Below are 27,652 nucleotides of genomic sequence, written 5' to 3' on the forward strand. Positions count from 1 at the left end.
CAGGTGGAGGATTACGCGTCTCTGGCTCGTTTGACCCCTTTGTTTTTATGGTTTGATGTTGCGACGATATTATTTTCTTTCTTTCTTAATTCTCTATTCAAATACCACAGAACCAAACTGGATCTGAGCCTGGAGCGTAACTCGCGAGGGGGATTTAAAAGGACGCGTATTACTTCAGTTTGGGTGGATTTGCTTTGCCGTGTAAACAATAAATAAGAAAGCTGCTCTTCCGTTTATGCATAAACAATAGCCAGCCGTGACTGACACGCCCTTTAAGGGGTTAAATTGAAGCAGCAGAGGCTGAGATATTCTGACTGAAAAAGCTGAGTCCTACGTTTCCCATAATGCAACTTGATAGCATCTTTTATTGGACCACCCCCGCCTTTGAACTGCCCTCATCTTTCAAACTCCAAACCTCCAATTTGTAACTCAGGCTTTCTGTAAAAATATAAATACAAGTATCGAGCCAATCGAAACATAACCCTGATGACATCATCCCCCTTTAAAGGAACAGTAACATTTTTGTTGGTCTGTGAATAAGTAGAAAAACAATTGGGAAGAAAAGACGAGTGTATTTCCCATATTCAATTCAGTTTATTTTTTGTAGCCCAAAAACATTCAATTACAAAACAATCTGTACACATAACATCCCTGACCTTTGACTTCACATTGGATCAGGAAAAACAACCAAAAAGAACAGAATAAACCTTCACAGGAAAACAAGGGAAGAACCCTTCTGAAGAGCAACAGAGGAGGATATTATTTTATTCAAATAATGTAAGTAACATAAATACATCCTCAGATGTGCAGTAATTTAAATGGCAAGACATAGATTAGTTTCCATGACATTTCCAGGATTATTATATTTAAAAAATATATAAATATATGAAACCATTTATTCCGCAGAACACCCGCCCGTCATTTGCATTCATATGTCTCCGTCACATGACTCATTAAATTAAATATATGAGCTTTTCATGAACGCCGTGCTCCCGCTCCTCGAGCTGCCCGACAGCGAGGACACTGTCCGCCGGCTGCCGCTGCTCCTCGACCCGGTGATCGTCGAGGCGCCGGACCGCGACGAGCCGGAGGATGCCGACCTCACTGACCCCGCAGACCGGGCGCTCCTCCGGGGCCTGGACGAGCGCTCCGGCCGGGCCGCGCGTGCAGACTTGGACACGTCCGTGCGTTCCGATCGCGACGAGATACCGGACACGTCCGTGCGTCTGGATTTGGATGAGATACCGGAAACGTCCGTGCGTCCGGATTTGGATGAGATACCGGAAACGTCCGTGCTTCCGGATTTGGATGATATACCGGAAACGTCCGAACGTCCGGATTTGGACGACAGCTCGGACACGGAGGACAGAATGGTCTTGGAGGTGACCTCGGACGCTGCGGTCGCGGCCGTGGGGGGCGCGTTCTGCTCGGGGTCCAGCGGGGCCTGGATCGTGATCACCCTGGAGAGGGACACAGTAGCCAAGTTACCCAAATAAAATGATTAAATATGAGTATTTCTCATGAGTGAATGTTGCGTCCACGCCCCCTCAACAACGTGTGTGTGGCGCGCTCACGTGGTCGCCCCCCCGCAGAGCGGCCTGCACACCGACCACACGTAGAAGAAGCCGCCGGTCACCTGGAAGGCAGAGCCGACCCAGCCGAGGAACATCGGGGTGCCGAGGTCGTACCTGTTGGGGTGGAAGCAGCGACGCTGTGACATGTACTGGTCCAGAAGGGTTCTAGAGGATCACTCTGAGCCCGGTCACCTACCTGAGTCCGTCAAAGTCCGGGTTGAAGTACTCCACGGAGACGAACTGCGCATAGACCGCGTAGCCACACGTGGACAGGAAACCTGGAAATATGTCTCAAGACTTCAGAAACTTATCATATATATAAATAAATATATATTTATGTAAATATATATATTTACATAAATATATAATTATATATGTTTGTATAAATATGTATATTTATATATATTTATATAAATATATATTTATAACTTGAAATTAATTAGTATTGTTATATGTATACATTAATGTATATATAGCAGTGTATATATATATACTTTTTTATAAATGTATATATTAATGTTTATATTTTTGTGTATATATTTTTGTATATATATATTTAAAATGATGTTTATACATTAGTAAAAATATAAAAAGTATCTAATATTTACATATATTTTATATATAATTGGCAAAACCCAATTTAGTAAAATCACACAAGAATCTGATTAAAACAGATTAATAGTTTAAAAAAAACAATAGCGTAAAATAAGTACATATGACAATAGATTAATAATATATTAATTATATAATATATATCTATTTTGTAATAGAAACAGTAAAAAAAGAATAAAAAACAAGAGCAGAAATATGAAGTACATGGTGAGAAGGAATACTAACGCCAGAGTACTAGAAAATAAAAAAGAGGGATTCAATTACTTATGATCTTGTCAATGACAACACAACGTAGTTATTATTGTTGTTGTAGCCCTATAGTGACCGATGTGTCTGCTGTCTTTCCTGCAGAAGGGGGGGGGGGGGGGGTCTAAAATACATCCGGCTGCCGCCCCGCCCCCAGCGATCCACCTCTTACCTCCCGGTCCTGCTGCTACTCCAGTCTGACCCGTAAGGTACCGCATTACATTTACAATGTGCATCAAAACCCAACATTACCGCTGACCACATGGCACCAGGCGCCGGCGTAGATCTTCTTGTGCTTTGACTGGTCTTTCCCCCCGATGAAGGTGCACTCCATGCCCAGCAGACTGAGCACGAACCCCAGCATGCCCAGGGACAGCGCCGCCATCAGCAGGCCTCGTACGATCTGGACGTGGCCTGCAGGGAGACACGCGGAGACGCCGATGAGTCGAGGTATCGGCGAGACGCGTCGGCTCTGTTGGGGATCGGGGGAGAAAGACGAGACCTACCCTCCACGGACCAGAGCACGGGGTAGTCGTAGCAGTTGCTGACGGCGGTTGAGTCCGTGAAGCAGGATCTCCACAGGCTGGACCAGAACCAGGCCACCTTGATGATGGAGGAGCCGCCCATGCCCCCGATGGCGGTGATCTTCCAGCCCTCCATGGCCATGGTGCAGGCCACGAAGATCCAGCCCAAAATGGTCATCAGGAAACCCCAAATCTGGACCACGCGGATCTTCATCTTCGACGCTCCAGGTGAGTTGATCTCCTCTCTAGATGTTCGGAGAGCGCCTCTGACTCGAGTCCCTGATCAGCCACAGTCCACCGGCGTGATCGCTGAGACGTGGACGCGGCCTCCTGCTCAGCCGTTAGTCACAGAAAAAGTGGACAAGTGTACAAATCAGGGGGGGGGGTGGGGTGTTTTCCAGGTATTGCGTTACATGTGGGTGAGAGACAACAGTCGCTCCGGTTCCCAGGGGCCACAGGAGAGACTTGCTGACCTAAGCGTTCATCTCCGCTTACCCAAAGCAGCCTCATGCCTCCTGTCTTAAAGTCTTAAAGGAGGAGCCTTTATTCATAGCAGCAAACCATAACGCATCTTTTTTTTAATAAAGAATTTCCCTGATATCAGTCCAATCTAAACACTCCATAGAGCCAACTGGATTTATCCAAATTAAAGGGGTATTCCAGCAATTTCATATTGCACTTCCAAAACGATGTAGGACTCACGACAGACGGATTATAAAAAAAAGTTGTGATAAATACGGAGCAATACAGCGCCATATGTATAAGGAGTAACGTAGCTGTTGACTCCACCCACAACTCCATCACTTGCTTTGTTCCACCAGGAGGGGGCGCTGTCTACTGTCATATGTATGCTACACGCTACTACCTACGTTTTATATGATGGGCGTGGCCCCGAATGTACATTTTGATTGAATGCGGTTGTGGACACACACCCCCACGAGTTTATGATGAGTCATCAAAAGTCTTAATATTCTACAGGAAGAGAGAATAAATAAAAACAATGTCGGCTTTTAACGAGAGATAACAGGACGACTAACAGAGACACATTCCTTTAATTTCACTGGGTCTTTGAATCGATCAAGAGTGATTAAAATGTATTGATGAATAACAAAAACCTCTTGACTTCATGTGTACATATTACTTAGTTATTTTAGCACATATGCAACTTATTTCAGACCAAAACACTCAGTGCATTTCTGCCTCGGTGACCTTTACATGTTCTGGGAAATATGTAATTCCCCAGCTGCCCCCGGGCTGTAAGCTGCTGGTTATGAGTCATTCTCCTTATTAGACTGTGGCTCTCACAATTGCAGCATAACGTCTCTGTGCCGCTGTAATGAGAGTTAAATCTGAGGTAATGAGAGTCGGGGAGAGTGATGAAAGAGCTCCTCTTTGTTTCCCTCTGCTCTCGGCTTATGACAAAGTTATTGGTAAAGCTGGGGGGCTCTGGGTGGGGGGGGGCTGCACAGGCTTTACAGGAGCTGCAGCACATAACATAAGGACACACGTTTAACTCTTCCCCATTGGGAAGTGATCGTTTGTGAACCCGATTTGTTAACCATTAAGTATGCATTAACACTGCTCTCTGGTGGTGAGCCTGCACTACTGGCTCCGGTCCTTCAGATGACCTCCAGCCCGTCTGAGATGAACACAGAGGTCAGGAGTTTCTCACCTTTCTGGTGTTCCCCTTTAATAGAACGCAGTAAATGTGTTTTTGCAAAGCCTCCGTGTTTTATTTAGATATTTCTCAGAAGCCTGGGTATTCAAAACAATAACAAATCCACATGGAGGCAGCGCAAGCGTCTTCTTTCTATTACATCATCGTTCTTCACACGCTTCGATGTTTCAGGTGCACGAGGTGTCTGCATTTGTGTCTCCCTCAAGTCGAGTGGTCAGAACGTTGGTGGTCCATCGCAGAGACGATTTAGAAACGAGACCTTCAGATGACGCTTCAAGGATGTTCTAATTAGATACGAACTTTGGATGCATTTGCACATCGTGAGCGGTGCTTTATTTTGAAAAGTAAAAAAATCATTTAAAAAAGTCCAAGCCAGAAGGAGATTGATGCTCAGCATCGTCCCCGTATGTGATGCAGATGTCGGACAACACAATACCGCCATTATATCGGGACACCTGACACTTGTTCACGGATGTAAGGCGCCAGAAAAGCACGGGGGCAACTGCTCCCTGCCAGCTGGTTCAAGGATCCCACCTCTGGGCCAGAAGGTTTTGCGTAACATAGCCCAGGGTTCCTTTTTGATAATAATTCCCAGGTGGAGATGGATGGCTGATATGAGGGGAAGCCTCCGGCCGGGCCTCCTGCTCCGCAGAGCCAGCTCTGTGGGGAGGGGGGGGGGGGGTTCAGACGTGACCGGGTGACCCTTGAAAGTCAGATCAGTCTAGGCACCCCCCCTCCGAGAAAGACCCTCAGCTTATGAATTATTAACAGGGTGTCCCATATATTTCCTTCGAGTGACAGGAGAAGATTAACTGGAGTTGCGTAACAGCTGCCCAGGTTTTAAGAAGTTATCTATTCTTTATTTGTTGGTTACGTACCAAACTACTATTTGGTCACATATACATAATTGTTATCAAACAAGCAACTAGTCAAAAAAACTAAAGTAACTTATAAATGATTTTACATTTTGTGCAAAAATATCCCCCCAAATAAGAAATCCTGACTACAACCACTGAATATCATCTTTAAAATGCTTTGAAATATATTTTCCTTAAATATTAATGTCCAATTGGCCTTTAACTGAAATTATGAAATAGATATTGAATATGTCTCCAGTCTCTATGCGGGACAGACGGGGAGAGGCCGGAGAGGTTGAGCACTCTTTTGGGGCCAAATCAAATTTCCTGTCTTAAAAGAAGAAGAATAAAAGCTCATCTTTTGCATACGGCCACTGATAGAAATGGCCCCAAAAAGTGGCCATGTTTATGTTCTGACTACTGCAGAATGTGGAGGCACAGAAGTTCATAAAGGTGAAATCCATCGATGAATTCGATGATGTCACACGTAGGCGTTTCTTCCAAACTGCCTCGGCGGCTCCCCCGGTTCCTTCTGCAGGCTGCTGACTGTCTTTTTGTGCTTGTTGCGCCCCGACACAAACGCCGCAGCTCCAGGGTACGAGTGTTCAGCTCTGCAAAGAGACAACAACAACAAAAAGGATAACAAATGAAGCCCTTAAAAAAACTAAATGTTTAAGGCCTGCTCATGGAGATAATAAAACCTGCTTCATGAGCTAACGCTGTGCATCAAACTCCTCCTAGCTTAAAAAACAAAAAATAATATAAACTGTGAAACACCCTTATAATTCAGTGTGTTAAAGTCGCAAGATGTATCTAAAGACTTAATCTGACCATCCCGGTAGCAAATAAGAAAAATAATTGCTATATTTACAGCTATGCTAGCAACTCTTTGAAGCACAGCTACATGCTAACGTTAGCATGCTAATGTTAGCATGCTAACGTGCTAACGTGCTGATGTTTACCAGGTGCATTGCTTCCCATGTTTACTATCTTAAGCCACAAATACCTCCCTGTTAAATTACTGGGATGATCTTTCAGGGATTTTACTTGACGCTAACATTTTCCAATTAGCACTAAACAACAAGAAGAGCTGATATTTAAAGTACACGGCTGCCTTCAAATCTCTGGAAACGACCAACATCCAGACGAAATCCTGCTAAATATTTCTTTATATCGTCTCTCATTTCTGTTCCTCTCGGCTTCTTGTCCTTTCAGCTTATACGTGGATATGCTAGGCAGAGCTGACTGTTATAAAAAAAAATGAATGGATCTCATCTAAAGAGAAAGTTAGCATTCTTTGCCTGATGTAACATCCTCAGTGAAGGTGACTTTCCCTTGGAAATAAAGGTCCCTATTACTCGACTGTAACAAAGGAAACATTCAGCCATCTACGACCGCATTACTAATCAAAATGACGATCTCACAACCGGGCCCTGTAGGTTCGGCAATTACGACACGAGATGTTGAGAGAGATTACTGGATGTTTGTGTCTCTCCGTTGCAGTTAAAGTCATGAATTAAATTGCCTGATTGAGTTTGCAGTTTAAGAGTCGGTCCAAATCAGATTTCCTCTCAGCCCCTTGTTGCCGATGACAGACGCCGGCTCACAACGTTAGCATCCAGCATGTTCGAGAAGAAATCAAGCAACTCGCCTGGCGCTGGAGCCCTCGGACAGGGAGAGGCAGAAGATAAGTCCCCCCAGGATGCACAGCACAGATCCAGCCCAGCCGATGAAGAGAGCTGCCCCCAGCTCAAACCTGGAGGGTTGAAGTGTAGGGGGGGGGGGGGGGTACCAAAGACATTTATGACTGGACCTCCTTTCATCTGAATGTTAATCCCGAGTACTTACTTCTGGGCAACAAAGAGGGGGTCAAAGAAGTCGGCTGTGACCCTGTGAGCATATATGGAGCACGCCGTCATGCAGCAGAGCCCTGCGGAGAGAATTAAGAGGATTTCTACCTCCCAAAATGAAACTGAGATCGAAGCAGAAAAGAGACGATTGTGTCGTTGTGATTGAACCCAAAGCGGAACAGCTTCCTGACACGCAGCTGGGTTTCACGGGTTGTACCGCTGAGGACGAAATGTGAGCCCGAGAGGACCGTCAGGCGGGCCTTGGTGGTCTCCGAGCCGCCTATTCTGGTGCACTTCATGCCGACCAGGGCCAAGGTGGCGCCGAAGAACCCCAGACACACGGCGGCGATCATCAGCCCCCGACACACCTGGATGTAGACTTCACGAGAGAGACGGAGAAGAGGGGAGCACGCTTTAACCTCGTGGAGCCCAAAACAATTACAACTTCAATTTAAATTTATATAAAACAATTTCCGAGGGTTGGAAGAGGTGAAAGTATTCTACTTTAAAGGGGCAGTTCCATATTTTACACACTTAGTTCCAGGGTACATCAGTCCAGCTCAGCTCTCTGAAATATGCCTCTCCTGGCCTTGAGCTTTCACTGTTGTGGCTGTTTGTGGCCAGAAAAGGAAATATCAAGTTCCAGATGCTATGGTGGTCATCAGTCCAAGAAAAGATCAGTGGTCAGACCTCGGGAAGACAACAACGCACACAGCCACACTCATCTGCCAACTCACCGTCCAGCGCCAGCATCGAAGGGAAGTCCTTACAGTTGGACACGCCGGTGGAGTCGGTCACGCACGTTTTCCAAAGATTAGACCAGAATGTCGCCGTGGTGATGACCGTCCCGTCCACAGAGGACACCTTCCAGTAGTCTATCGGCAGCGTGGACGACACCAGGATCCACCCGGAGATCGTCAGGACAAAGGCAACGATCTCGGTTGCCATGTTGCCCATTATTTTATTTTGTTTCTGTCCCTCCCCCCCCACACCCCTCACACCCCTCTGTGGCTCGGAGGTCCCGTCTGGGACGCACGGGACGGAGATCTTTCCCTCGGGAGCGTTCACAGAGAGGAGGCGGAGGAGGGTCGGCCCCCGGGCACAGGTGCGTCAGCGTCGGGCCGTCCTGGAGACTTCTCCTCGTCCGGCTGGCCGAGCATCTACGCCGATGCTTTTCATTCGCTCACACACACTCGGTTGCTGTATATTGTGTGTTTTATGTGTGTGTGTGTGCGGTTGGTGGGAGGCGCACACGCTGGGCATCACTCCACACGGTGTGCGTCGGGTCTGCAAGGGGATCTGCAGGAGGAGGAAGTCTTTAATTGGAAGGATCTGAAAAGTCTTTGACAGAGAGGGAACACCAGATGAGAAGCAGAGATAGGAGAGTTTTGTACTGCGGATGGATGGATGAAGGATGTGTGTTTTCATCTCGCTGCTGTGGGGATTCTTATCACAATGCAGCAGCACGATGGAAAAGCCGGGCAACTCGTCCTTGTGGTTTTCCTACATTACAGCTCCATCAAGTGGCAGAAAGGAGAGGACGCTCCAAGCACGACGACCAACGTCTGTTTTTCTCAGGAGCTTTGGCCAAGTTGGCTTCCGTGCTGCAAGAGGCCGGACGTTTTAACAATTTACCGTGATGTTGAGCTATATTTATTTCGCCGTTTTCAGAAGGAACTGTAGCTAATGGCGGCTAACGTTAGCGCGGTGAAACCCGGTTAAATGATTCAGCAACTTTTCACTTTTCGTGTTGTTGTTTTTAAGGAAGTTTTGGTCGATGCACACTTTGGGATTCAGTTGAAATGGTTACAGTAGCAGGAGGACGTGATCAGAGAAGATAAGTCAAATATAGTATATACCCCCTCGGGCTGGATTATGACAACAACACTTAGTGGCTTCCTGTCTGTCGGCTTATTAAAGGCTGCCGACCACGTGGTGAGTCAGAGGAAAAACGAGTCAGTGAAATGCAGTCTTAATCTTCCAAGTAAGAATACAACATGTATGAAATGAGCCGAACGAGCCCTGTCCTAAATAACTAAACTCCTAATCTCGTCCTGAAAGAGGTGTGAACGGTGTTGTGGGGCGACCTTTCTGACGGGTACCGTGTTCCCTCAGTCGGAGCTCCTGGAAAACTAAACCCAGGTGTTTTGAAAGTCCAACACAGGTGCCGAGAACATTGTTACGTAAATCTCTAGATATATGATGCCTTGATTGCGTTTCCATGGCCGCGGGTTGCCGGGCAATCTCAGAGGGGGCCCTAATCCTGTAAATCTGCGAATGAAAGGGAGGCAGCTGGAACAGATTGTTGTTTGCGTTAACCTGTTGCTGACATGCATCCCATTAACACCGCGGTGATACGAGGATGAGCTTCACCTTTCCATTGCTCCACACAAAAGGAAAAGGGGAAGCATCACCACAGCACCTCCTGCAGGAGGAAACGAGTCACGCGACAAATCTAAATGTGATTGTAAAATTTCCGAATGAATCATCACACGTGTGCTGACGCGGCTGAACATTAGCATATCGGCATCGTCATGGGCAAGAGCGCGTTAGCATTTAACTCAACTGTTGGTTAAATATTTCTGTTCCCTGTATGAGTCTATGACTGAAATCTGCCCCGTCATGTTGCATAAAAGCTCCAGATGAAGACACTTTATTTAGTCAATCTGACACAAAACAACGAAGACGCGCTGCATTCCTCTCGTAAACCTTTTAATAAAACTAAATAACGAAAGTGGGCCTATCACAGGACCGGCAAAGCCTGGGAAAGGAGTGTTGATCCCCTGCAGATGATGAATGTTACTGGGCCGAGTTCAGCTGCTATAATCTCCTGCTGGCTTCTCTCCGGCGGCCCATTCCCCAGCTGGAGCTAGATAAACATCAACAGGCGGATAACCTGGGAGGTGCGGGGGCCATGGCCGCTCCGGTCTGTTATCGTTAGACTGTGGGTGTCGGGATCATAGTTTACCCCGGCGCCATGTGACTGGATTTTTAAAAAAAAAGTTTTTTTGAACGTTGAAATGGGAGAAGCCAGGTAAAATGAGTTCATTGCCCTGGGAAGAGGAGGAGGGTTCTCTCTCTCTCTCGCTCTCTCTCTCTCTCTCATATGTGTGTTCTGTCAGTGCAGGAAACACCTCCAGTGTGTCAGACGGCATCTGTCACCCATAACCCGCTCTTTATTTATGGGAGGTCCTTGTGTGTTTGTGTGCGCTGTTCCCGTTTCAATCAGGAAGAGCAAACAACACATTCTCTTGAAGGGACTTGTTATGGGGTTATTTCCTTTTTCCCATGGACAAATTGAGATTGGAAATGGTAATGAATCACAAATAACCCGCGTTAATAAATCACAGGCTTTATTACCGCGGCCACCTCCCAGGCGTGCTTTGTTTCCTTCTCAATAGGGATGTTTATACACCCTTACCATGAGAGAGAACGAGAGAGAGTGAGACTTTGATGAGTCATTGTGATAAGACTGAAGCAGGCCACACACTCCGCAGAAAGTGCACTTGGGGACCTTTGAACACACTCAAATTTTAACATTGTAAAATTATAAACACATCTTCTCCCTTACTTGTAGACCAGTATTTTCAGGTTCTACCATTAAATATTTAGTAGATATTAGTATAGTTATAATATCTTTATTATATATTTATTTATATATTATAATATATTTGTGGCCGTAGATGTCAGCTTCTTTTAGTCATATTTACTTTCTACCATTAAATATTTAGTAGATATTTGTATAGTTTAAATATCTTTATTATATATTTATTTATATATTATAATATATTTGTGGCCGTAGATGTCAGCTTCTTTTAGTCATATTTACTTTCTACCATTAAATATTTAGTAGATATTAGTACAGTTATAATATCTTTATTATATATTTATTTATATATGATAATATATTTGTGGCCGTAGATGTCAGCTTTTTTTTTTCTTCCTATAAAACATTTTTTATATTTACTTTAATTTATTTAGATAAATTAATCAAAGTAAATTTATGAATTCATTGTAATTCTAAACAAATCAATGTAAATATGACTAAAACATTATTTTTTTAGGAAAACCAAGCCAATCGTATGGGTGAATATTCTCAGCCAATCGTGTGATCGCAGAGGAGGAAACTGAGCCAATCGCGTGGGGCGGACATGTATTTGCAGCCAATCCACGAGTCTCATGGGGGCGGGGCCAAACGAGACGTTTGCTTCTCTTTTTTTGTCAACCTCTTCTCACCGGTACGGCACTCGCACCCTTCAAGGAGCCGTCGCAGCCGCCTCAGCCGCCTCGGGGCCCCGGACGCCGACAGAAATGTGAAAGTGAAGCGGGCTGAAGTTACGTCACTGGCGCCGGAGGACCGTATTGAGAGAAGGAAGCCACCGCGCGAGCGTGTGGTCACCATGGAGAACGCCGGGAAAAACCCCAAGACGAACCCCGCGGCGGAGGCGAACTTTCTGTCCTTGATAGTCTTCTGGTGAGTCCAGCGAAAGGACCCGGATGCTGGACGCAGCTAGCTTCTGTTTGCGGCAGATTTAAACAAAACAATTTAAAAAAGAAAAAGAAAGAAAAGAAGAAATAAACCGCACGGAAACGGAAGTGTTACATCTTTTTGCTTTCTTAGGTTGCTTTCTGTGTATTAAAGTTTAAAACTACACATACTTGTTATCATACTCGTATATCCAGTTTAATTGTTCCACATTTTTACACCCTTAAAATATCTTGTTTTATGAAAGGCAGCCAACAAGTGCTGCAAGTGTATTTCATGGTTTTTAAATGCTGCTCTGACACCTCCCATGTATGAAAACATGTCATGAATGGGATGCCCTGTGCTCCTCTCGATGGTTTCTCCCTCAGGTGGCTCAACCCTTTGTTTCGCACCGGGTACAAGCGCAAGCTGGAAGAAGATGACATGTACGACGTGCTCCCCGAGGACCGGTCCGAGCACCTGGGACAGAGCCTGCAGAGGTAGAGGGGCTCATGACGTCGTGCACCATCACAGGTCGTGTTTGCGATGCAGCATCCTCACGGGATTCACATCACGGCACCGTCAACAAACACTCACTTCCCCTCTCGGCTCTCCTCTCCGGGGCCGTTAGGTCTGGGAGGTCGACGATCGCCTCAAAGGCGAGGATCCTCCTCGTCTCTGAGAGTTGTACACGGGCACTCGTAAAAACTGGCTTTTAATTGCCCTCTGTTGCGATGTAGAATTCTAACTTGATAAATCAAGCCGGTGGCTGCAATAAAGGTCGTTCTCGACCTTGAGTCGTTTCAACGTTCTCACGAGGTCGCCGGACACCGTTTACATTGTAATGTGTAACTTCAGCAATGCGGGACAACATTCTGAAACAGTTAACTTTATACGTGGAATGATTTACCTGTTCCTGAAAAGCCACGTGTGGCACAACACGTGCGTCAGGCTCGCAATAACTAAATTGTCTCTAAGCCCCGCCTCCTCCGGTCATAAACGCCACGTGAACGCTGAGGCTGCCCAGGATGCGGCTGTTGTGTCAAATTCAGGTCCAAATGTGCACCGCACCCAGTTTAAATGGGATACAGAGTTTTGATGACTGGGCTGTTTTATGGTCTGTATTCCAGCGAGGTCGCTCAGTGGCGATCTGACATCTCGTTGTTACCAGTGTGGTGACGGTGAAATCTGAAGTTATTGGTCAACCGACGGGCGTGAAGTCCCCGACCCCGAGTCCCGCATCTTTATCTTCATGCACCGCGTCAACGTTTGGACACGCGCTTGTTTGTGTTTATGTGTGTGTGTTCTGTCAGCAAAATGAAGTTGAATTGAAACACGACAGTTCCAATAAAATATGATTAGTCTAAAAAAAAAAAAAAAACTCTTAACGTTATCACAAATGTAATCGCACGATGAGAAGTATAAAACACACCCCATAGGACAGATCCAGCGCTCGCCCCCGGACAGACGGCGTAGATTGGCACGAGATCACCTGATTTTCCAAAATGTCTCGGCCTCGTAAGCTTTGTCATGCTCCCCCTGGTCAGCACCTCTTCCAGCCCTGTGATTGGACCAGACCTCGTTCTCTCTCCATTATCACGCTCGCTATCTTGGTTTTCGATCATCCCCATTCCTGAGCCGTCGGGCCAAGTTGACCCCTCTTTCTCCGACATCCACACCGCCTTCGTGCCTGAAGCATTTCCCTTTCTTCATCTCGCGGTCGTTTGGGGTCGTCCACGATCGCGTGGGAACTTGCCTTTGAGCAGATTGCCTGACGAACACAACCCAACCCGTCTGATTAATATTTGTATTAAGTAAAAGGAGAGCCTTCTTGATGATGAGCTCTGATTGCTGCCTCACAGGCGAGTCCTGACGTGTTCACGGCACAGTCAAAACCCACATGGAATAACATGGCGTCTCTTCTTCACGGCAGACACTGGGACCTGGAGCTGGAGAAGACGACCAAAGAGATGCACACGCCGAGCCTCTCCAGGTGCATCATCCGCTGCTACTGGAGGCCGTACGCCATGCTGGGCTTCTTCACGCTGGTGGAAGTCAGTGTTCTCAGCTTAGTATTGCAACTCCAGCGTCACAAGCATCAGAAATCGGACCAGGGGTGTAAAACTGTACATGTGTCCAGCGGTGATTCTATCCCCCGTTTCTCAGGAGGTCATCAAAGTGATCCAGCCCCTCATCCTGGGCAAGATGATCGAGTACTTTGAGAGCTACGACCCGCTGAACATGACGGCGCTCTACGAGACGCTGGGCTACGCCACCGTCATGTCTCTGTGCACCATCGGCCTGTTCCTGCTCCACCACCTCTACTTCTACCACGTCCAGAGGACGGGCATGAAGATCAGAGTGGCCATGTGTCACATGATCTACAGGAAGGTCAGTAGGTGGGTGGGAGCGACTCGCGCGTGCTTCCTCGAGGAGGATCGTAAAGCGCCGTGAAGGAGTTGGAGATCGGCGTGTAGCTCCAGTTGGTGTTGGATGCGAGTGTTTGTGATCCTTCCCTGACGGGGTTCTTCTCTTCTCGCGTTCCAGGCTCTGCGTCTCAGCAGCTCGGCCATGGGAAAGACCACCACGGGCCAGATCGTCAACCTCCTCTCCAACGACGTCAACAAGTTCGATGACGTATGTGAAACTAAAGACTTTTAGGTGCATTTGAAACCTCAGCCCTGAACGTTGCTGTGAGATATTTAGTATAAAATACTCTTTTTACTCTGTTTTCTTGCAAAGTTGGAGCGGCTACGAGGTTCAGGCTTTTAGAAAATGATTCTGACTCGGCCCATATTCCAATACTAGAACAATCTTGGCGTTAGTAGTTTTAATAAGCTGCTTAGATCTAGGATAAGGAAAAACTCTCCAAAAAAAAAACGCCCGCAGGGAAACAAAGAGAAGAAACTGATTCAATGAATGTGACAGAAACTGAAATGATATCCTATCGAGTCGACGTGGATGTGCAAGTCGGCTCGAGGAAGGCCGTGTTTCTGTAACCTTTGGGTTGTGGTGAGTTGGTTCTGTGGCACCAGACCCGCTTTGTCTCGTTTTAATCAGCTGTAAAGTTTGCGCTCTCTTGAGGGCACCGGCCTCTTTATGAACCTCTCATGCTTTTTATGGAACCCTTCCGGCACAACCTGCCCAGAGATGAGCGAACCTGGACCCACGCCTGGATTCACTGCAGTGGTTTCTTCCTGTTCTTGCACGTCCCCCCCCCCCCCCCCCCTCGTTCACGCTGAGTTCTCTCCCAACAGGTGACCATATTCCTGCACTACCTGTGGGTGGGGCCCCTCCAGGCAGCGGCGGTGGTGGGCCTGCTGTGGCTGGAGATCGGCCCGTCGTGCTTGGCCGGCATGGTGGTCCTCATGTTCCTGTTGCCCACGCAGACCATGTTCGGAAGGCTCTTCTCCAAGTTCAGGTACCACACACACACACACTCCATATATTCAGTCATGCTCGTTTATAATTCGGTGGTTCGGCTCATGCAGTTTTGTTACTTTGCAACTAAAATAGGAAGAAGAGTAACAGATCAAGCAGGATTTCCTGGAGTTCAGGGGTCACTAAACAGATTCTCCTCCAAAATAACCTGGACACTTGTGTAAAAACACACTTTTTAAAAGTGTAATTACTAATGGGAGAAACTTTTTAATGTTTCCATTTTTAGAATTTCATCTTTTTGTTGAGCGTTAATGAATTTGCTGCTGCATGTTCAGCTATTACAGAACAATCATTGTAAATGTTCAATGAGATAAAAAAAACAATCTGGTTAGTCACATTAGTCAAGCCTGATTATTAAAATGGAAAAGTAGCCGTTTGTTGTCATTGTAGCTCGGTGTAGGAATCGTGTGTTCGCACACGCTCTCCATTACAACGTTTTCCCTCGCCTCTCGTGCTGAAGCCAACGCGGTGTCTGCTCCCCCCCGCAGGAGCAAGACGGCGGTCCTCACGGACGACAGGATCCGCATCATGAACGAGGTGGTGTCCGGGATGCGGATCATTAAGATGTACGCCTGGGAGAAGCCCTTCGCCACTCTGGTCTCTGAGGTCAGAAGGTAAAAACTCTTATTCTCGTGTCAGACTTGATCTTTTCAGAATCAGAATCAGAATCAGAAACAGGTTTATTGCCCAATCAATGCGACAATGAGATGGAAGGAAGGGTCTCGAGAGGCTTTATTCAGTTTAGTGTCTTTCCTTACCGAATAATTACATCCCCGCTCTATATTTATTGTTCATATGACGTTTATAGTGAACAACCGCCTCGGACGGAAGGCAACATCCACTGCTTACACCTTCATGGATCAAATGAAACCTCATATTTTTACTTTAATTTTCGTTTATGGTCCTGCCATCAGCTCTAAATGTGGTTGGAGATGCTTCCCGTGGCAACGGGGACGAGCATCAGGTGTGCCGAGTCCCAACGGGAGCTGCATGAAGCGTTAACGTTGTTGTGTTTCTGCTCCGCTGCCTCAGGGTTCAGATTGTGCTCAAGAGGCAGATTCAAACTGTGCCTATGACATTTGGGGGGCGTCGTCTCTGTGCGATAACTCAAATAAGACGAGCCCCTCTGTCAAAACATGAACGTTTGGTAGATGCATTTGTTTTTTCTCATCACTTCAAAGTGACGTGTCTGATACTTCATATTTGCCGTGAGCACATTTCTGCTTTAGTTGTTGCCAAAACCACATTACGCTGCAGCTTTTATTTTTTTTTACTTCTGGTTGTCGAAGGTTCATCCTGGTTTAATATTAAACACATTTATTGCTGTGAAAGTCCTGTTACCTTTTTGTGTGTGTGTTGCAATAGCAACTCTTTATTCACACGGCCCCGTTTGATTTATTCTCTGTACCACTATGGTGCTCATGTTTGGTTCTGACTACATAACGTATATTCTGATATACATACATTTTAATATCCATATATATTATATATGTTTTCTCCCTTTTCCTTACCTAGGGTAAGCGAAGATGCCCGCCTTAGGCTACGCTTAGTGCGTTTAAAACTGGAGGCTCAGGAAAAAGAAAGATGCCGAATACAGTCACAAGTTGGCTATTCGGAAGATAGAGTTAGACATGGAGAGCAGCAGAAAAAGAGGTGAAGCTGCTGTGAGTTCAGCTCAGCCTCTTAGTCCTACTAGGTCCATACCTTCTGATCACTCCACGCCAACCAAAGGTTTTGATGTGAGCAGAAATATAGTGTTGGTACCTCAATTTCGTGAGGCGGAGGTCGATGCTTTTGAGCGAGTTGCCACCTCACTGAAATGGCCAGAGGAGGTCGGTCTTTGGTTGCTGTGGAGCTTTTGTGGTAACCTCTACCGTTTCATTTGGTAGCAGCCTACTTTAGTTGTGTCTCGTTTAATTCCTTTTTGTTGTGTGCACAGGGTCAATGAGACAGGTGAGATACCCCGGGGTTTACATGCTACATACGTAGGTTTACTTGTTGTTAATACCCCAGGTTAGAGTGAGCACCACCCACTGTACTTTTGGGTGCACAGCACTTGTCAAGGGGGGGGGGGGGGACGTGGGTTTTGTTATGTTCTTTGGTGCCACTGACAGTCCTTGTTGGTCCCTGTGTTGCTGCTTGTTAATAAACACTTTTCGTGTCATGAATTGGTGTGACTGCATCCTCACGTAAGCAAACCTGCTGCCCTTATGTTGCGTCCCACTTCGAGCCATCAGGAGACGTAACATAAAAACGTAATTTATGTTACGCCTCCTGGTGGCTCGAGGTGGGACGCAACATAAGGCAGCAGGTTTCCTTACGTGAGGGTGCAGTCACATCAATTCAGGACACGAACAATTATAAGAAAAGCGTTTAACCAGCAGCAACACAGGGACCAACAAGGACTGTCAGTGGCACCAAAGAAAAGAACATAACCAACCCACGCTCCCCCCTTGACAGGTGCTGTGCACCCAAAAGTACAGTGGGTGGTGCTCACTCTAACCTGGGGTGTTAACAACAAGTAAACCTACGTGTATGTAGCATGTAAACCCCGGGGTATCTCACCTGTCCTCATTGACCCTGTGCACACAACAAAAAGGAATTAAACAAGACAAAACAAAAGTAGGCTGCTACCAAATGAAACAGGAGAGGTTACCACAAAAGCTCCACAGCAACCGAAGACCGACCTACACTCTGAACAAACACATGACTATTTAAAGGGGAATGGTTGATGGGTGATCAGGAACAGGTGTGATGATTTGATGACTGGAACCAGGTGTGCACGTCTGTGAAGTATGAGTGTGACAACAGGAGGGGGAGACAAAGCAACAACACAAAACAAGACCAAAACAGAACACAATACAATACAAGTAGACCAGTGTACGTAATATATATATATATATATGTATGTATATATATATATATATATGTGTATATATATATACACATATATATATATATGTATATATATATGTGTATATATATACATATATATATATGTGTATATATATATATATGTGTGTATATATATGTATATATATATATGTATATATATGTGTATATATATGTGTATATATATATATATATATATATATATTGTGATGTCATAAGAGGAATGGAGATTAATGGGAGGTACATTCCTTCCCGGTGGTTGCAGCAGGGACTACAACCAGCATGACATCCAGTGTAAAAGACTACAAAATTCCCACTCAGCAGTGCAGACGGGCCAAGGCTGCTGCACAGCTGAAAGGGATGTGGCTGATGAGCCTGCGATGAGCTGGTGTGAGGGTGAAGACAGGATAGGAGCTCAGGAGAGTTCTGATATCATGTCAAAGACGATGAACCAGGAGAAGACTGAAGCACTTATGTTTGTTTTGTACAACGACTTTTGTTGGCGTTAAGTTTGCCTTTTTGTTAAGAAGAATCTAATTCCAGAAACTTTGAGTAAAAGAAACCCTCGCCTGTCGTCTTGATTTGTGTACCCACGCCTCACCTCACGATCCCGTCCTCTCAAGACATCACAATATATATACAGGACTGTCTCAGAAAATTAGAATATTGTGATAAAGTTCTTTATTTTCTGTAATGCAATTAAAAAAACAAAAATGTCATGCATTCTGGATTCATTACAAATCAACTGAAATATTGCAAGCCTTTTATTCTTTTAATATTGCTGATTATGGCTTACAGCTTAAGAAAACTCTAAAATCCTATCTCATAAAATTTTAATATTTCCTCAGACCAAGTAAAAAAAAGATTTATAACAGCTGAGTGTTTGTCAAGGCTCAGGAAACCCTTGCAGGTGTTTCGAGTTAATTAGACAATTCAAGTGATTTGTTTAATACCCTACTAGTATACTTTTTCATGATATTCTAATATTTAGAGATAGGATATTTGAGTTTTCTTAAGCTGTAAGCCATAATCAGCTATATTAAAAGAATAAAAGGCTTGCAATATTTCAGTTGATTTGTAATGAATCCAGAATGCATGACATTTTTGTTTTTTTAATTGCATTACAGAAAATAAAGAACTTCATCACAATATTCTAATTTTCTGAGACAGTCCTGTATATATGTCGTCTGAGCGGAAGAAGAAGTCTTCCTGCTCCGGGGCTGACGTAGCCTCCACATTTATCCACGTCATCTCTAACTGATGTGATCTGGATTTGAATTCAAACATTAATGTAAATCCTGAGTAGATTCACCTGCCATCAAATGGACTCAATAAGATGTAATTTCAAGGGTTCCTGACACTCCCTACATGTGATTGTCTCCTTCCTGTGCCCCCCCCCCCTTCCTCCTTCAGAAAGGAGATCTCCAAGATCATGAAGAGCTCCTACCTGCGAGGCCTCAACATGGCCTCCTTCTTCTGCGCCAGCAAGATCATCCTCTTCGTCACCTTCACCCTCTACGTCCTGCTGGGCAACACCATTACCGCCAGCCGCGTGTTCGTGACGGTGGCGCTGTACAGCGCCGTGCGGCTCACCGTCACGCTCTTCTTCCCCAGCGCCATCGAGAAGCTGTACGAGACCCGAGTCAGCATCCGCAGGATTCAGGTACGGCGTGGCGGGTTTCATGGTGACGGTGCAGCGTCTGTGTGGCGCTTTCAGGCCCTCGGTTCAGGCGGCTTATCTCTGGTCACGCGGCTCCAATCTGAAGGTCCAGCTGCATAAAGTCACTATCTCTTCTCTTCACGCAGTTACCGAGACATGTCGTTTCAAACCAGTGAAACCTGCATGATTTACAGCAGAAGACCTCCTTATTCTCCTTAACCCTGAGAGTTCTTTTAACAACTTTTTAATGTTTTATGTTTCAGGAGTTCCTGATGCTGGATGAGATCGTGAGAAGCAAAGCTGAACCGCCACTTGTTGGGAAAACGGATGCCGCGGTGGTGATCCAGGACCTGGTCTGCTACTGGGACAAGGTCAGACCCTCAGTGGGAGCCCTGGTCTGGTTCAGGAGATGAAACGAGTCCACGACGAGTGGGATGGAACATGACTGATGCTCAGATATTAAGAAATAAGCGTCTTTGTGAACTAGAAAAGTGCTATAAAAGTCTAAATTCTTATTCTTATTATTCTTATTATTACCAGATTGTTCAAAGTAAAGCATCAAATACTTCCCAGTGAGCGAGGCTCCACACACACACACACACACACACCTGCCTTGTTGCTAGAAGGTGACGGTGCAGTTTGATTGGTAGATGGACGTCATGGTTATTGGCTTAGAATGGTTTCATGTTTTGTTTTTACAATATCACAATTAAAAGCTTTACTTTTAGCCTTTTCGCCATGATGTAGAACACGTGACGCGTTCAAGGACTGTCGGGAAAAATCCGGCCATTAATTGTAATTCCACATCGATAAACACTCGATCCCACTGACTGACTCTAAAAGACAAACTTAGAACAACACGGCCTCAAACATCAATGCAATTGGATTTTATTTCCACTAAAATGAATTTGTGTGACATTGTGAATATGTAAAAATATAAATATTGATTTCGGGCCATTACCCAGCATGCACCTGCTATGACATCCACAGCAGCAGGTTCCTGCTCTAATGTCAATGTGTTCTGACCCCTGTAGAGTCTGGATGCTCCCTCTCTCCAGAACCTCTCCTTCACCCTGAACTCCAACCAGCTGTTGGCTGTGATCGGACCCGTCGGCGCCGGAAAGGTCCGACGTCTCCGCGCGTCACCATTTCACACGTAGAAGCCTCCGCTCGGTGTGTGTGTGTGTGTGTTCACGTCCTCAAGCTTCCCTGTGCCGTCCCGTCCAGTCGTCGCTGCTGAGCACCATCCTCGGGGAGCTGCCCGCTGAAAGCGGGGTGCTGGAGGTCAAAGGTCAGCTGACGTACGCCGCCCAGCAGCCCTGGGTGTTCCCCGGAACCATCCGCAGTAACATCCTGTTCGGGAAGCCGCTCGAGCCCCACAAGTACGAGAGAGTCCTCCGAGCCTGCGCTCTGAAGAGGGTGAGATGTCGTCTTTATTTTAATTTGATTGCATAACCAAAAGGGTTATGACGTCATCATCAAAAGTGCTTCTAAAAAGTGTGTGTGTGTGTTGCGGTGCTCCTGCAGGACCTCGAGCTGCTCCCAGACGCGGACCTGACTCTGATCGGGGACCGGGGGGCCACACTCAGCGGGGGGCAGAAGGCTCGCATCAACCTGGCCAGGTGAGAGCTTTTATTGTGGCGGTCCAACCGTACGCCAGCAGGAAGCAGTTTGACGGGATTGAACATGAAGACGTCTCATTATCTCCTCATGGAGGATATTTATAATATAGAAGCAGAGTGTCACGTAATGGACCCGATTAAAGGTGAGAGCAGTTTCATTCAACGTCATCAGGAGTCAGAGGAGGCTAGTGCAGAGGAGACTAGTGCAGAGGAGACTAGTGCAGAGTGTGTGTGTCATGGCGCCTGTAACCTCGTGTGTGTGTCTTCAGGGCGGTGTACCAGGACGCAGACATCTACCTCCTGGACGACCCTCTGAGCGCCGTGGACGCCGAGGTCGGGCGACACCTCTTTGAAAAGTGAGTTACAGCGGTGTCGTGTTCACACTGGAACCGGCTGGATCCGGTTACACCACGGGGGGGGGGGGTCTGACAAACAGAAAAACACTGGCGCTCCGGTCCCGTCGGCAGCCTCGTGGCTTCAGAGCTGCAGCGGGAAGCCGCCGGCCTTAGATCTCAGCTGGAGAACGTTCTTGTAAAAACCTCCATTATTCAGAAGAAGAGACAGGAAGCGGCTTCAGGAGGACAATGGAGTCGGCGCCGCTCTTCCTGTTGATAACACGGTCTGATGTAGCCAGACGCACCACTTGGGTTTGGCTCCTTCTCCTAATCACAAGATGTCATGACCCCTGACCCTTGTCCACGCTCAGGTGCATCTGTGGCCTCCTGAAGAACAAGCTCCGGATCCTCGTCACCCACCAGCTGCAGTACCTGAAGTCGGCCGACCAGATCGTGGTGCTGAAGGAGGTCGGTGCTGAAGGGATCCTCGTGGACCCACAGACCGGACAGGGAGCATCCTAACTGTGTGTGTGTGTGTGTGTCAGGGTCACATGGTGGCAAAGGGGAAGTATGCGGAGCTCCAGCGGTCCGGCGTGGACTTCACCTCCCTGCTGAAGGAGGAGGAGGAGCCTCCTGGAGACGTCCTGATGAGGACCCGGACGCTCTCCGAGAACTCTGTGCGCTCGCACACCTCGTCGCTGCACTCGGTCAAAGACGGAGACCAGCTGCCGGTTTGTACTCCACCTTTTTTTATCTGATCTGACCCGGACCAGAAATACTGATGATGATGATGATGAGTGCCCCCCCCCACCCTCAGGCAGAGACGGTGCAGACGGTGGCGGAGGAGAACCGCGCTCAGGGAAACATCGGAGTGGCTCTGTACCTCAAGTACCTGAAGGCCGGGGCCAGCGTGGCGGTTCTGCTCGCCATCATCGGCATGAACATCCTGGCTCAGGTACCGAGGCCGGAGGAGACGTGGGCCGGGCCGGAGGAGCGCGAGGAGAACCGCTCACTCTCTTTTGTCTTGCAGCTGGCGTACATCCTGCAGGACTGGTGGCTCGCTCACTGGTACGTTGACTCTGGAGACTCGGCCGCACGCTCCTCATCAGAATCACTTCCCGTCTCCTCACGCGTCCTCTCCACGCCATCAGGGCCGACGAGCAGGAGCAGCTGACGGCCAACGCCACGGCGACCCACGGCGCCCTGAACGCCACGGCGACCCACGGCGCCCTGAACGCCACGGCGGAGCTGAACATCAACTTCTACCTGGGCGTTTACGGAGGTAATGTGACGCCGCCGGGAGAGAGGGAGAGGGAGAGAAGGAGAGAGAGAAACAGCGAGAGAGAGAGAGAGAGAGAGAGACAGCGAGAGAGAGAGAGACAGCGAGAGAGAGACAGCCGAGAGAGAGGCAGCGAGAGAGAGAGAGAGACAGCGAGAGAGAGAGAGAGACAGCCGAGAGAGAGAGACAGCCGAGAGAGAGATAGCAAGAGAGAGAGACAGCAAGAGCGAGCGAGAGAGAGAGACAGCTAGAGAGAGGCAGCGAGAGCGAGAGACAGCGAGAGAGGCAGCGAGAGAGAGGCAGCGAGAGCGAGCGACAGCGGCACGCGGAGGCTTCAGGAAAGAACTTCCTGTCTCCACAGGTTTGACCGTCGCCACCGTCGTCTTCGGCTTCATCAGGAACCTCTCCCTGTTCCACGTGCTGGTGAAGTCGACTCAGACGCTGCACGACCGCATGTTCAGCGCCATCCTCGGGACGCACGTCCGCTTCTTTGACATCAACCCGATCGGTGAGTTTAACCTTTACGGGCGTCCGAGCGGACCCGACGCCGTCGGCAGCGGACGCCTTCTAGAGACCTCGGCTCTCGATCCTCCTCCTCGGGAAACTAACTCTCTCCTCCCCCCCGTAGGTCGAGTCTTGAACAGGTTTTCAAAGGACGTGGGCCAGCTGGACTCCAACTTGCCGTGGACCTTCGTGGACTTCATCCAGGTGAGCCTCTGGGCTCCGGCCACGCCTCCTCTTATCAGTCTGTTATCGTCAGAGTCTTTATGGCCGTGAATGTCATGAAACGATTGTAAAAAAAGAGAACGGAGGAGTCGTGCGGTTGTAAAAAGAAGAAGAGTTCCAGATAGAAGATGGGCGTGTGATCGCCACGCCGTGTTCCCTGTGCGCAGGTGTTCCTCCAGATCATCGGGGTGGTCTGCGTGGCCGTGGCCGTGATCCCCTGGATCGTCATCCCGGTGCTGCCGCTGCTCCTCGTCTTCATCTTCCTGCGCCGCTACTTCCTGCAGACCTCCAGGAACATCAAGCGCCTCGAGGCCACCAGTGAGTGCTCCTCCAAAGTGTGTGTGTGTGTGTGTATGGAGAGTGGAACGTAAACATTGATTCTCTGTCATCGTCCTGCAGCTCGCAGTCCGGTGTTCTCCCACCTGTCCTCGTCTCTCCAGGGCCTGTGGACCATCCGGGCCTTCGGGGCAGAGGCCCGGTTCCAGAAGGCCTTCGATGCTCACCAGGACCTGCACTCTGGTCCTCCTCTCCTCTCAGCCCGACCGCCTTTGAATATGAAGCGATGGGGATGCTCCGGTGTTGATGATGTCATGTGCTTTTTTTCCCTGACCAGGGGCCTGGTTCCTGTTCCTGACCACCTCGCGCTGGTTCGCCATCCGCCTCGACGGCATGTGCTCCATCTTCGTCACCATCACCACCTTCGGCTGCCTGCTGCTCCGAGACCGTAAGGAAGACGCCACTGTCACACTTTGTGCTGCCGGCCGGTCAAACCCGTCGTCGTTTAGTAACTCCAACGTGGTTCTGTAGAGCTGGACGCCGGCGCCGTCGGTCTGGCGCTGACCTACGCCGTCACCCTGATGGGGATGTTCCAGTGGGGCGTCAGGCAGAGTGCAGAGGTGGAGAACATGGTAACACCCTCCATTTGACTATTTACACCTGGGATTCTTGGCTGAAGGAATTCTGTCATTTATTTAAACGAGTTGGGCTTCATGTGTGAGTATATATATATATATGTGTGTATATATATATATATATATATGTGTGTGTGTGTTTATATATATATATATGTGTGTGTATATATATATGTATATATATATATATATGTGTGTATATATATATATATGTCAAAATAAAAATCATAGTATAGTATGCCAAGTGATTTGTTTAATACCCTACTAGTATACTTTTTCATGATATTCTAATATTTAGAGATAGGATATTTGAGTTTTCTTAAGCTGTAAGCCATAATCAGCAATATTAAAAGAATAAAAGGCTTGCAATATTTCAGTTGATTTGTAATGAATCCAGAATGCATGACATTTTTGTTTTTTTAATTGCATTACAGAAAATAAAGAACTTCATCACAATATTCTAATTTTCTGAGACAGTCCTGTATATGTATATACATATATATGTATATGTATATATATTTACATGTGTATATATATACACATGTATACTACCATACTAAACTTTATTTTGTCATATTTTTACATATTTTGGCATACTATACTATGACCTTTATTTTGACATATTTTGGCATACTATACTATGACTTTTATACTAGTAGGGTATTAAACAAATCACTTGAATTGTCTAATTAACTCGAAACACCTGCAAGGGTTTCCTGAGCCTTGACAAACACTCAGCTGTTATAAATCTTTTTTTTACTTGGTCTGAGGAAATATTAAAATTTTATGAGATAGGATTTTAGAGTTTTCTTAAGCTGTAAGCCATAATCAGCAATATAAAAAAAAATAAAAGGCTTGCAATATTTCAGTTGATTTGTAATGAATCCAGAATGCATGACATTTTTGTTTTTTTAATTGCATTACAGAAAATAAAGAACTTTATCAAAATATTCTAATTTTCTGAGACAGTCCTGTATATATATATAAGAGCGTGTGTGAGAAGACAATGTTTGAGCTCCTGATCACGTGTGTTGCATCTTTACGGCTTTCAGATGACGTCAGTGGAGAGAGTGGTTGAGTACACTGAGCTGGAGAGTGAAGCACCCTGGGAAACCCAGAAGCGGCCTCCTCCCGATTGGCCCAACAAAGGCCTGGTGACCTTTGACCGGGTCAGCTTCTCCTACAGCAGCGAAGGACCGCTGGTCCTCAAAGACATCACGGCCATGTTCCGGCCGAAAGAGAAGGTGAGGCGTGTCTCCAGAGGACGCCGCGGTGACGCTCGGCTGATCTTCTGAACCAGACTCTTCTCTCCCGCGTCAGGTCGGCATCGTGGGCAGAACCGGCGCCGGGAAAAGCTCTCTGGTCTCGGCTCTGTTCCGCCTGGCAGAACCTCAGGGGAAGATCTACATCGACGGGGTCCTGACCTCGGAGATCGGACTCCACGACCTGCGCCAGAAGATGACCATCATCCCTCAGGTGAAGCGCCGCGCACCTGGTTTACTTCCTGTCTGCCGGACGACACTCGAAGAGAACCTCGGGGGGGAGCCCAGAACTTTATTTACAATGTTTGGTTTTGGGTCAACATTTTGAAACCAAAACAATTTAAATAATAAACAGGAAAGACTCCTAATGCCTATTTGTGATTTAGAGGTGTACTGGCCCTTTAAATCCCGGTCTGGGTCTAACCCGTGGTTCCTCTTGTCCTCCAGGACCCGGTGCTGTTCACGGGCACCATGAGGAAGAACTTGGACCCCTTCGGCCAGCACTGTGATGAAGACCTGTGGAAGGCGCTGGAGGAGGTGAGCGTCCGCTTGGCGGGGTGTAGGGCTCACGCTCCTCCTGCTCACGCTCCTCCTGCTCACGCTCCTCCTACTCACGCTCCTCCTGCTCACGCTCCTCCTGCTCACGCTCCTCCTACTCACGCTCCTCCTGCTCACGCTCCTCCTGCTCACGCTCCTCCTCCTGCTCACGCTCCTCCTGCTCACGCTCCTCCTCCTGCTCACGCTCCTCCTGCTCACGCTCCTCCTACTCACGCTCCTCCTCCTGCTCACGCTCCTCCTACTCACGCTCCTCCTGCTCACACTCCTCCTGCTCACGCTCCTCCTCCTGCTCACGCTCCTCCTCCTGCTCACGCTCCTCCTGCTCCTCACGCTCCTCCTCCTGCTCACGCTCCTCCTGCTCCTCACACTCCTCCTGCTCCTCACACTCCTCCTCCTGCTCACGCTCCTCCTGCTCACACTCCTCCTGCTCCTCAGGTGCAGCTGAAGTCGGCGCTGGAGGAGCTGCCGGGGAAGCTGGAGACGGTTCTGGCCGAGTGGGGCTCCAACTTCAGCGTGGGCCAGCGGCAGCTGGTGTGTCTGGCCAGAGCCGTCCTGAGGAAGAACCGCATCCTGGTGATCGACGAGGCCACGGCCAACGTGGACCCCAGGTACTGCCGGCGGGGGGCGGAGCGCCGAGGTCGCGTTTCGCTCCAGAGAACTCGACCGATGGCGCTCGTGCTCCGCAGGACGGACGAGCTGATCCAGAGAACCATACGGGAAAAGTTCAGCGACTGCACCGTGCTCACCATCGCTCACCGCCTCAACACCATCATCGACAGCGACAGGATCCTGGTGAGGCCTCCGAACGGCGCCATGGTGCCGCTTCACTGAAGCGAGAGTTTCACTAATCCCACGCGCGTGTCTGCAGGTTCTGGACGCCGGGAGGATCGAGGCCTACGACGAGCCGTACGCGCTGCTGCAGGATCCGAACGGGATCTTCTACAAGATGGTGCAGCAGACGGGGAAGCAGGAGGCCGCCGCTCTGATGGAGGCGGCCAAACAGGTGAGCGGGCGGCGCGAGACGCGAGGCTCCTCCCCCTCGAGCCGGTCTCACTGTGAACTCTCTGCAGGCGTACGACAGCAGAAGCCATCCCGTAATACCCAACGGACACGCGGAGACGGCGGACGGTAACCTGGTGATCTACGAGACCGCCCTGTGA

General features: G+C 47.8%; 3 protein-coding genes across 4 annotated transcripts; 1 reads left to right on the forward strand and 2 right to left on the reverse strand.

Annotated features, from left to right (window-relative positions):
- LOC130204398 (claudin-10-like) lies at nucleotides 1-3,170 on the reverse strand. The gene is made up of 5 exons (XM_056431116.1): nucleotides 2,939-3,170; nucleotides 2,685-2,846; nucleotides 1,771-1,852; nucleotides 1,575-1,688; nucleotides 1-1,460 (listed from the first exon to the last, which is right to left on the reverse strand). The coding sequence occupies exons 1-5, from the start codon at nucleotides 3,168-3,170 to the stop codon at nucleotides 959-961; spliced, it is 1,092 nt and encodes a 363-aa protein (XP_056287091.1). The 3' UTR covers nucleotides 1-958.
- LOC130204396 (ATP-binding cassette sub-family C member 4-like) lies at nucleotides 2,874-27,652 on the forward strand. 2 transcript variants are annotated; one of them, XM_056431113.1, is made up of 32 exons: nucleotides 2,874-3,184; nucleotides 11,603-11,815; nucleotides 12,196-12,306; nucleotides 13,740-13,860; nucleotides 13,973-14,197; nucleotides 14,354-14,443; nucleotides 15,064-15,227; nucleotides 15,736-15,861; nucleotides 19,553-19,802; nucleotides 20,063-20,170; nucleotides 20,834-20,923; nucleotides 21,027-21,218; nucleotides 21,327-21,421; nucleotides 21,691-21,777; nucleotides 22,128-22,224; nucleotides 22,302-22,487; nucleotides 22,574-22,711; nucleotides 22,787-22,824; nucleotides 22,908-23,038; nucleotides 23,397-23,543; nucleotides 23,664-23,743; nucleotides 23,929-24,079; nucleotides 24,161-24,280; nucleotides 24,375-24,485; nucleotides 24,569-24,669; nucleotides 25,725-25,916; nucleotides 25,993-26,148; nucleotides 26,382-26,471; nucleotides 26,928-27,100; nucleotides 27,179-27,284; nucleotides 27,361-27,495; nucleotides 27,563-27,652. In XM_056431113.1, the coding sequence occupies exons 2-32, from the start codon at nucleotides 11,742-11,744 to the stop codon at nucleotides 27,650-27,652; spliced, it is 3,975 nt and encodes a 1,324-aa protein (XP_056287088.1). In that variant the 5' UTR covers nucleotides 2,874-3,184; nucleotides 11,603-11,741. The 2 variants fall into 2 exon arrangements, with proteins under 2 accessions (XP_056287088.1, XP_056287089.1); XM_056431114.1 differs by lacking the exons at nucleotides 2,874-3,184; nucleotides 11,603-11,815; nucleotides 12,196-12,306; nucleotides 13,740-13,860 and having other exon boundaries at nucleotides 14,117-14,205.
- Nucleotides 5,367-8,364, reverse strand: cldn10a (claudin 10a). Its single transcript, XM_056431115.1, has 5 exons — nucleotides 8,079-8,364; nucleotides 7,559-7,720; nucleotides 7,340-7,421; nucleotides 7,143-7,247; nucleotides 5,367-6,102 (listed from the first exon to the last, which is right to left on the reverse strand). The coding sequence occupies exons 1-5, from the start codon at nucleotides 8,296-8,298 to the stop codon at nucleotides 5,973-5,975; spliced, it is 699 nt and encodes a 232-aa protein (XP_056287090.1). The 5' UTR covers nucleotides 8,299-8,364; the 3' UTR covers nucleotides 5,367-5,972.

The sequence above is a fragment of the Pseudoliparis swirei genome, chromosome 14 (genome assembly GCF_029220125.1).
Source record: "Pseudoliparis swirei isolate HS2019 ecotype Mariana Trench chromosome 14, NWPU_hadal_v1, whole genome shotgun sequence".
NCBI classification, from domain to species: Eukaryota; Metazoa; Chordata; class Actinopteri; order Perciformes; family Liparidae; genus Pseudoliparis; species Pseudoliparis swirei.

What these genes read in the sequence shown, in the direction of transcription:
- LOC130204398 (XM_056431116.1), bottom strand. Translation starts at nt 3,170, where the DNA reads ATGAAGATCCGCGTGGTCCAGATTTGGGGTTTCCTGATGACCATTTTG. An exon ending in CGTGCTCTGGTCCGTGGAGG is followed by an intron (nt 2,847 to 2,938) that starts GTAGGTCTCGTC and finishes GTCTCCCTGCAG; the next exon opens with GCCACGTCCAGATCGTACGA. An exon ending in CTGGTGCCATGTGGTCAGCG is followed by an intron (nt 1,853 to 2,684) that starts GTAATGTTGGGT and finishes ACATATTTCCAG; the next exon opens with GTTTCCTGTCCACGTGTGGC.
- LOC130204396 (XM_056431113.1), top strand. Translation starts at nt 11,742, where the DNA reads ATGGAGAACGCCGGGAAAAACCCCAAGACGAACCCCGCGGCGGAGGCG. An exon ending in GTCACATGATCTACAGGAAG is followed by an intron (nt 14,198 to 14,353) that starts GTCAGTAGGTGG and finishes CTCGCGTTCCAG; the next exon opens with GCTCTGCGTCTCAGCAGCTC. An exon ending in TGTTCCGGCCGAAAGAGAAG is followed by an intron (nt 25,917 to 25,992) that starts GTGAGGCGTGTC and finishes CTCCCGCGTCAG; the next exon opens with GTCGGCATCGTGGGCAGAAC.
- cldn10a (XM_056431115.1), bottom strand. Translation starts at nt 8,298, where the DNA reads ATGGGCAACATGGCAACCGAGATCGTTGCCTTTGTCCTGACGATCTCC. An exon ending in CTCACATTTCGTCCTCAGCG is followed by an intron (nt 7,422 to 7,558) that starts GTACAACCCGTG and finishes TTCTCTCCGCAG; the next exon opens with GGCTCTGCTGCATGACGGCG. An exon ending in TCCGAGGGCTCCAGCGCCAG is followed by an intron (nt 6,103 to 7,142) that starts GCGAGTTGCTTG and finishes GTCTCTTTGCAG; the next exon opens with AGCTGAACACTCGTACCCTG.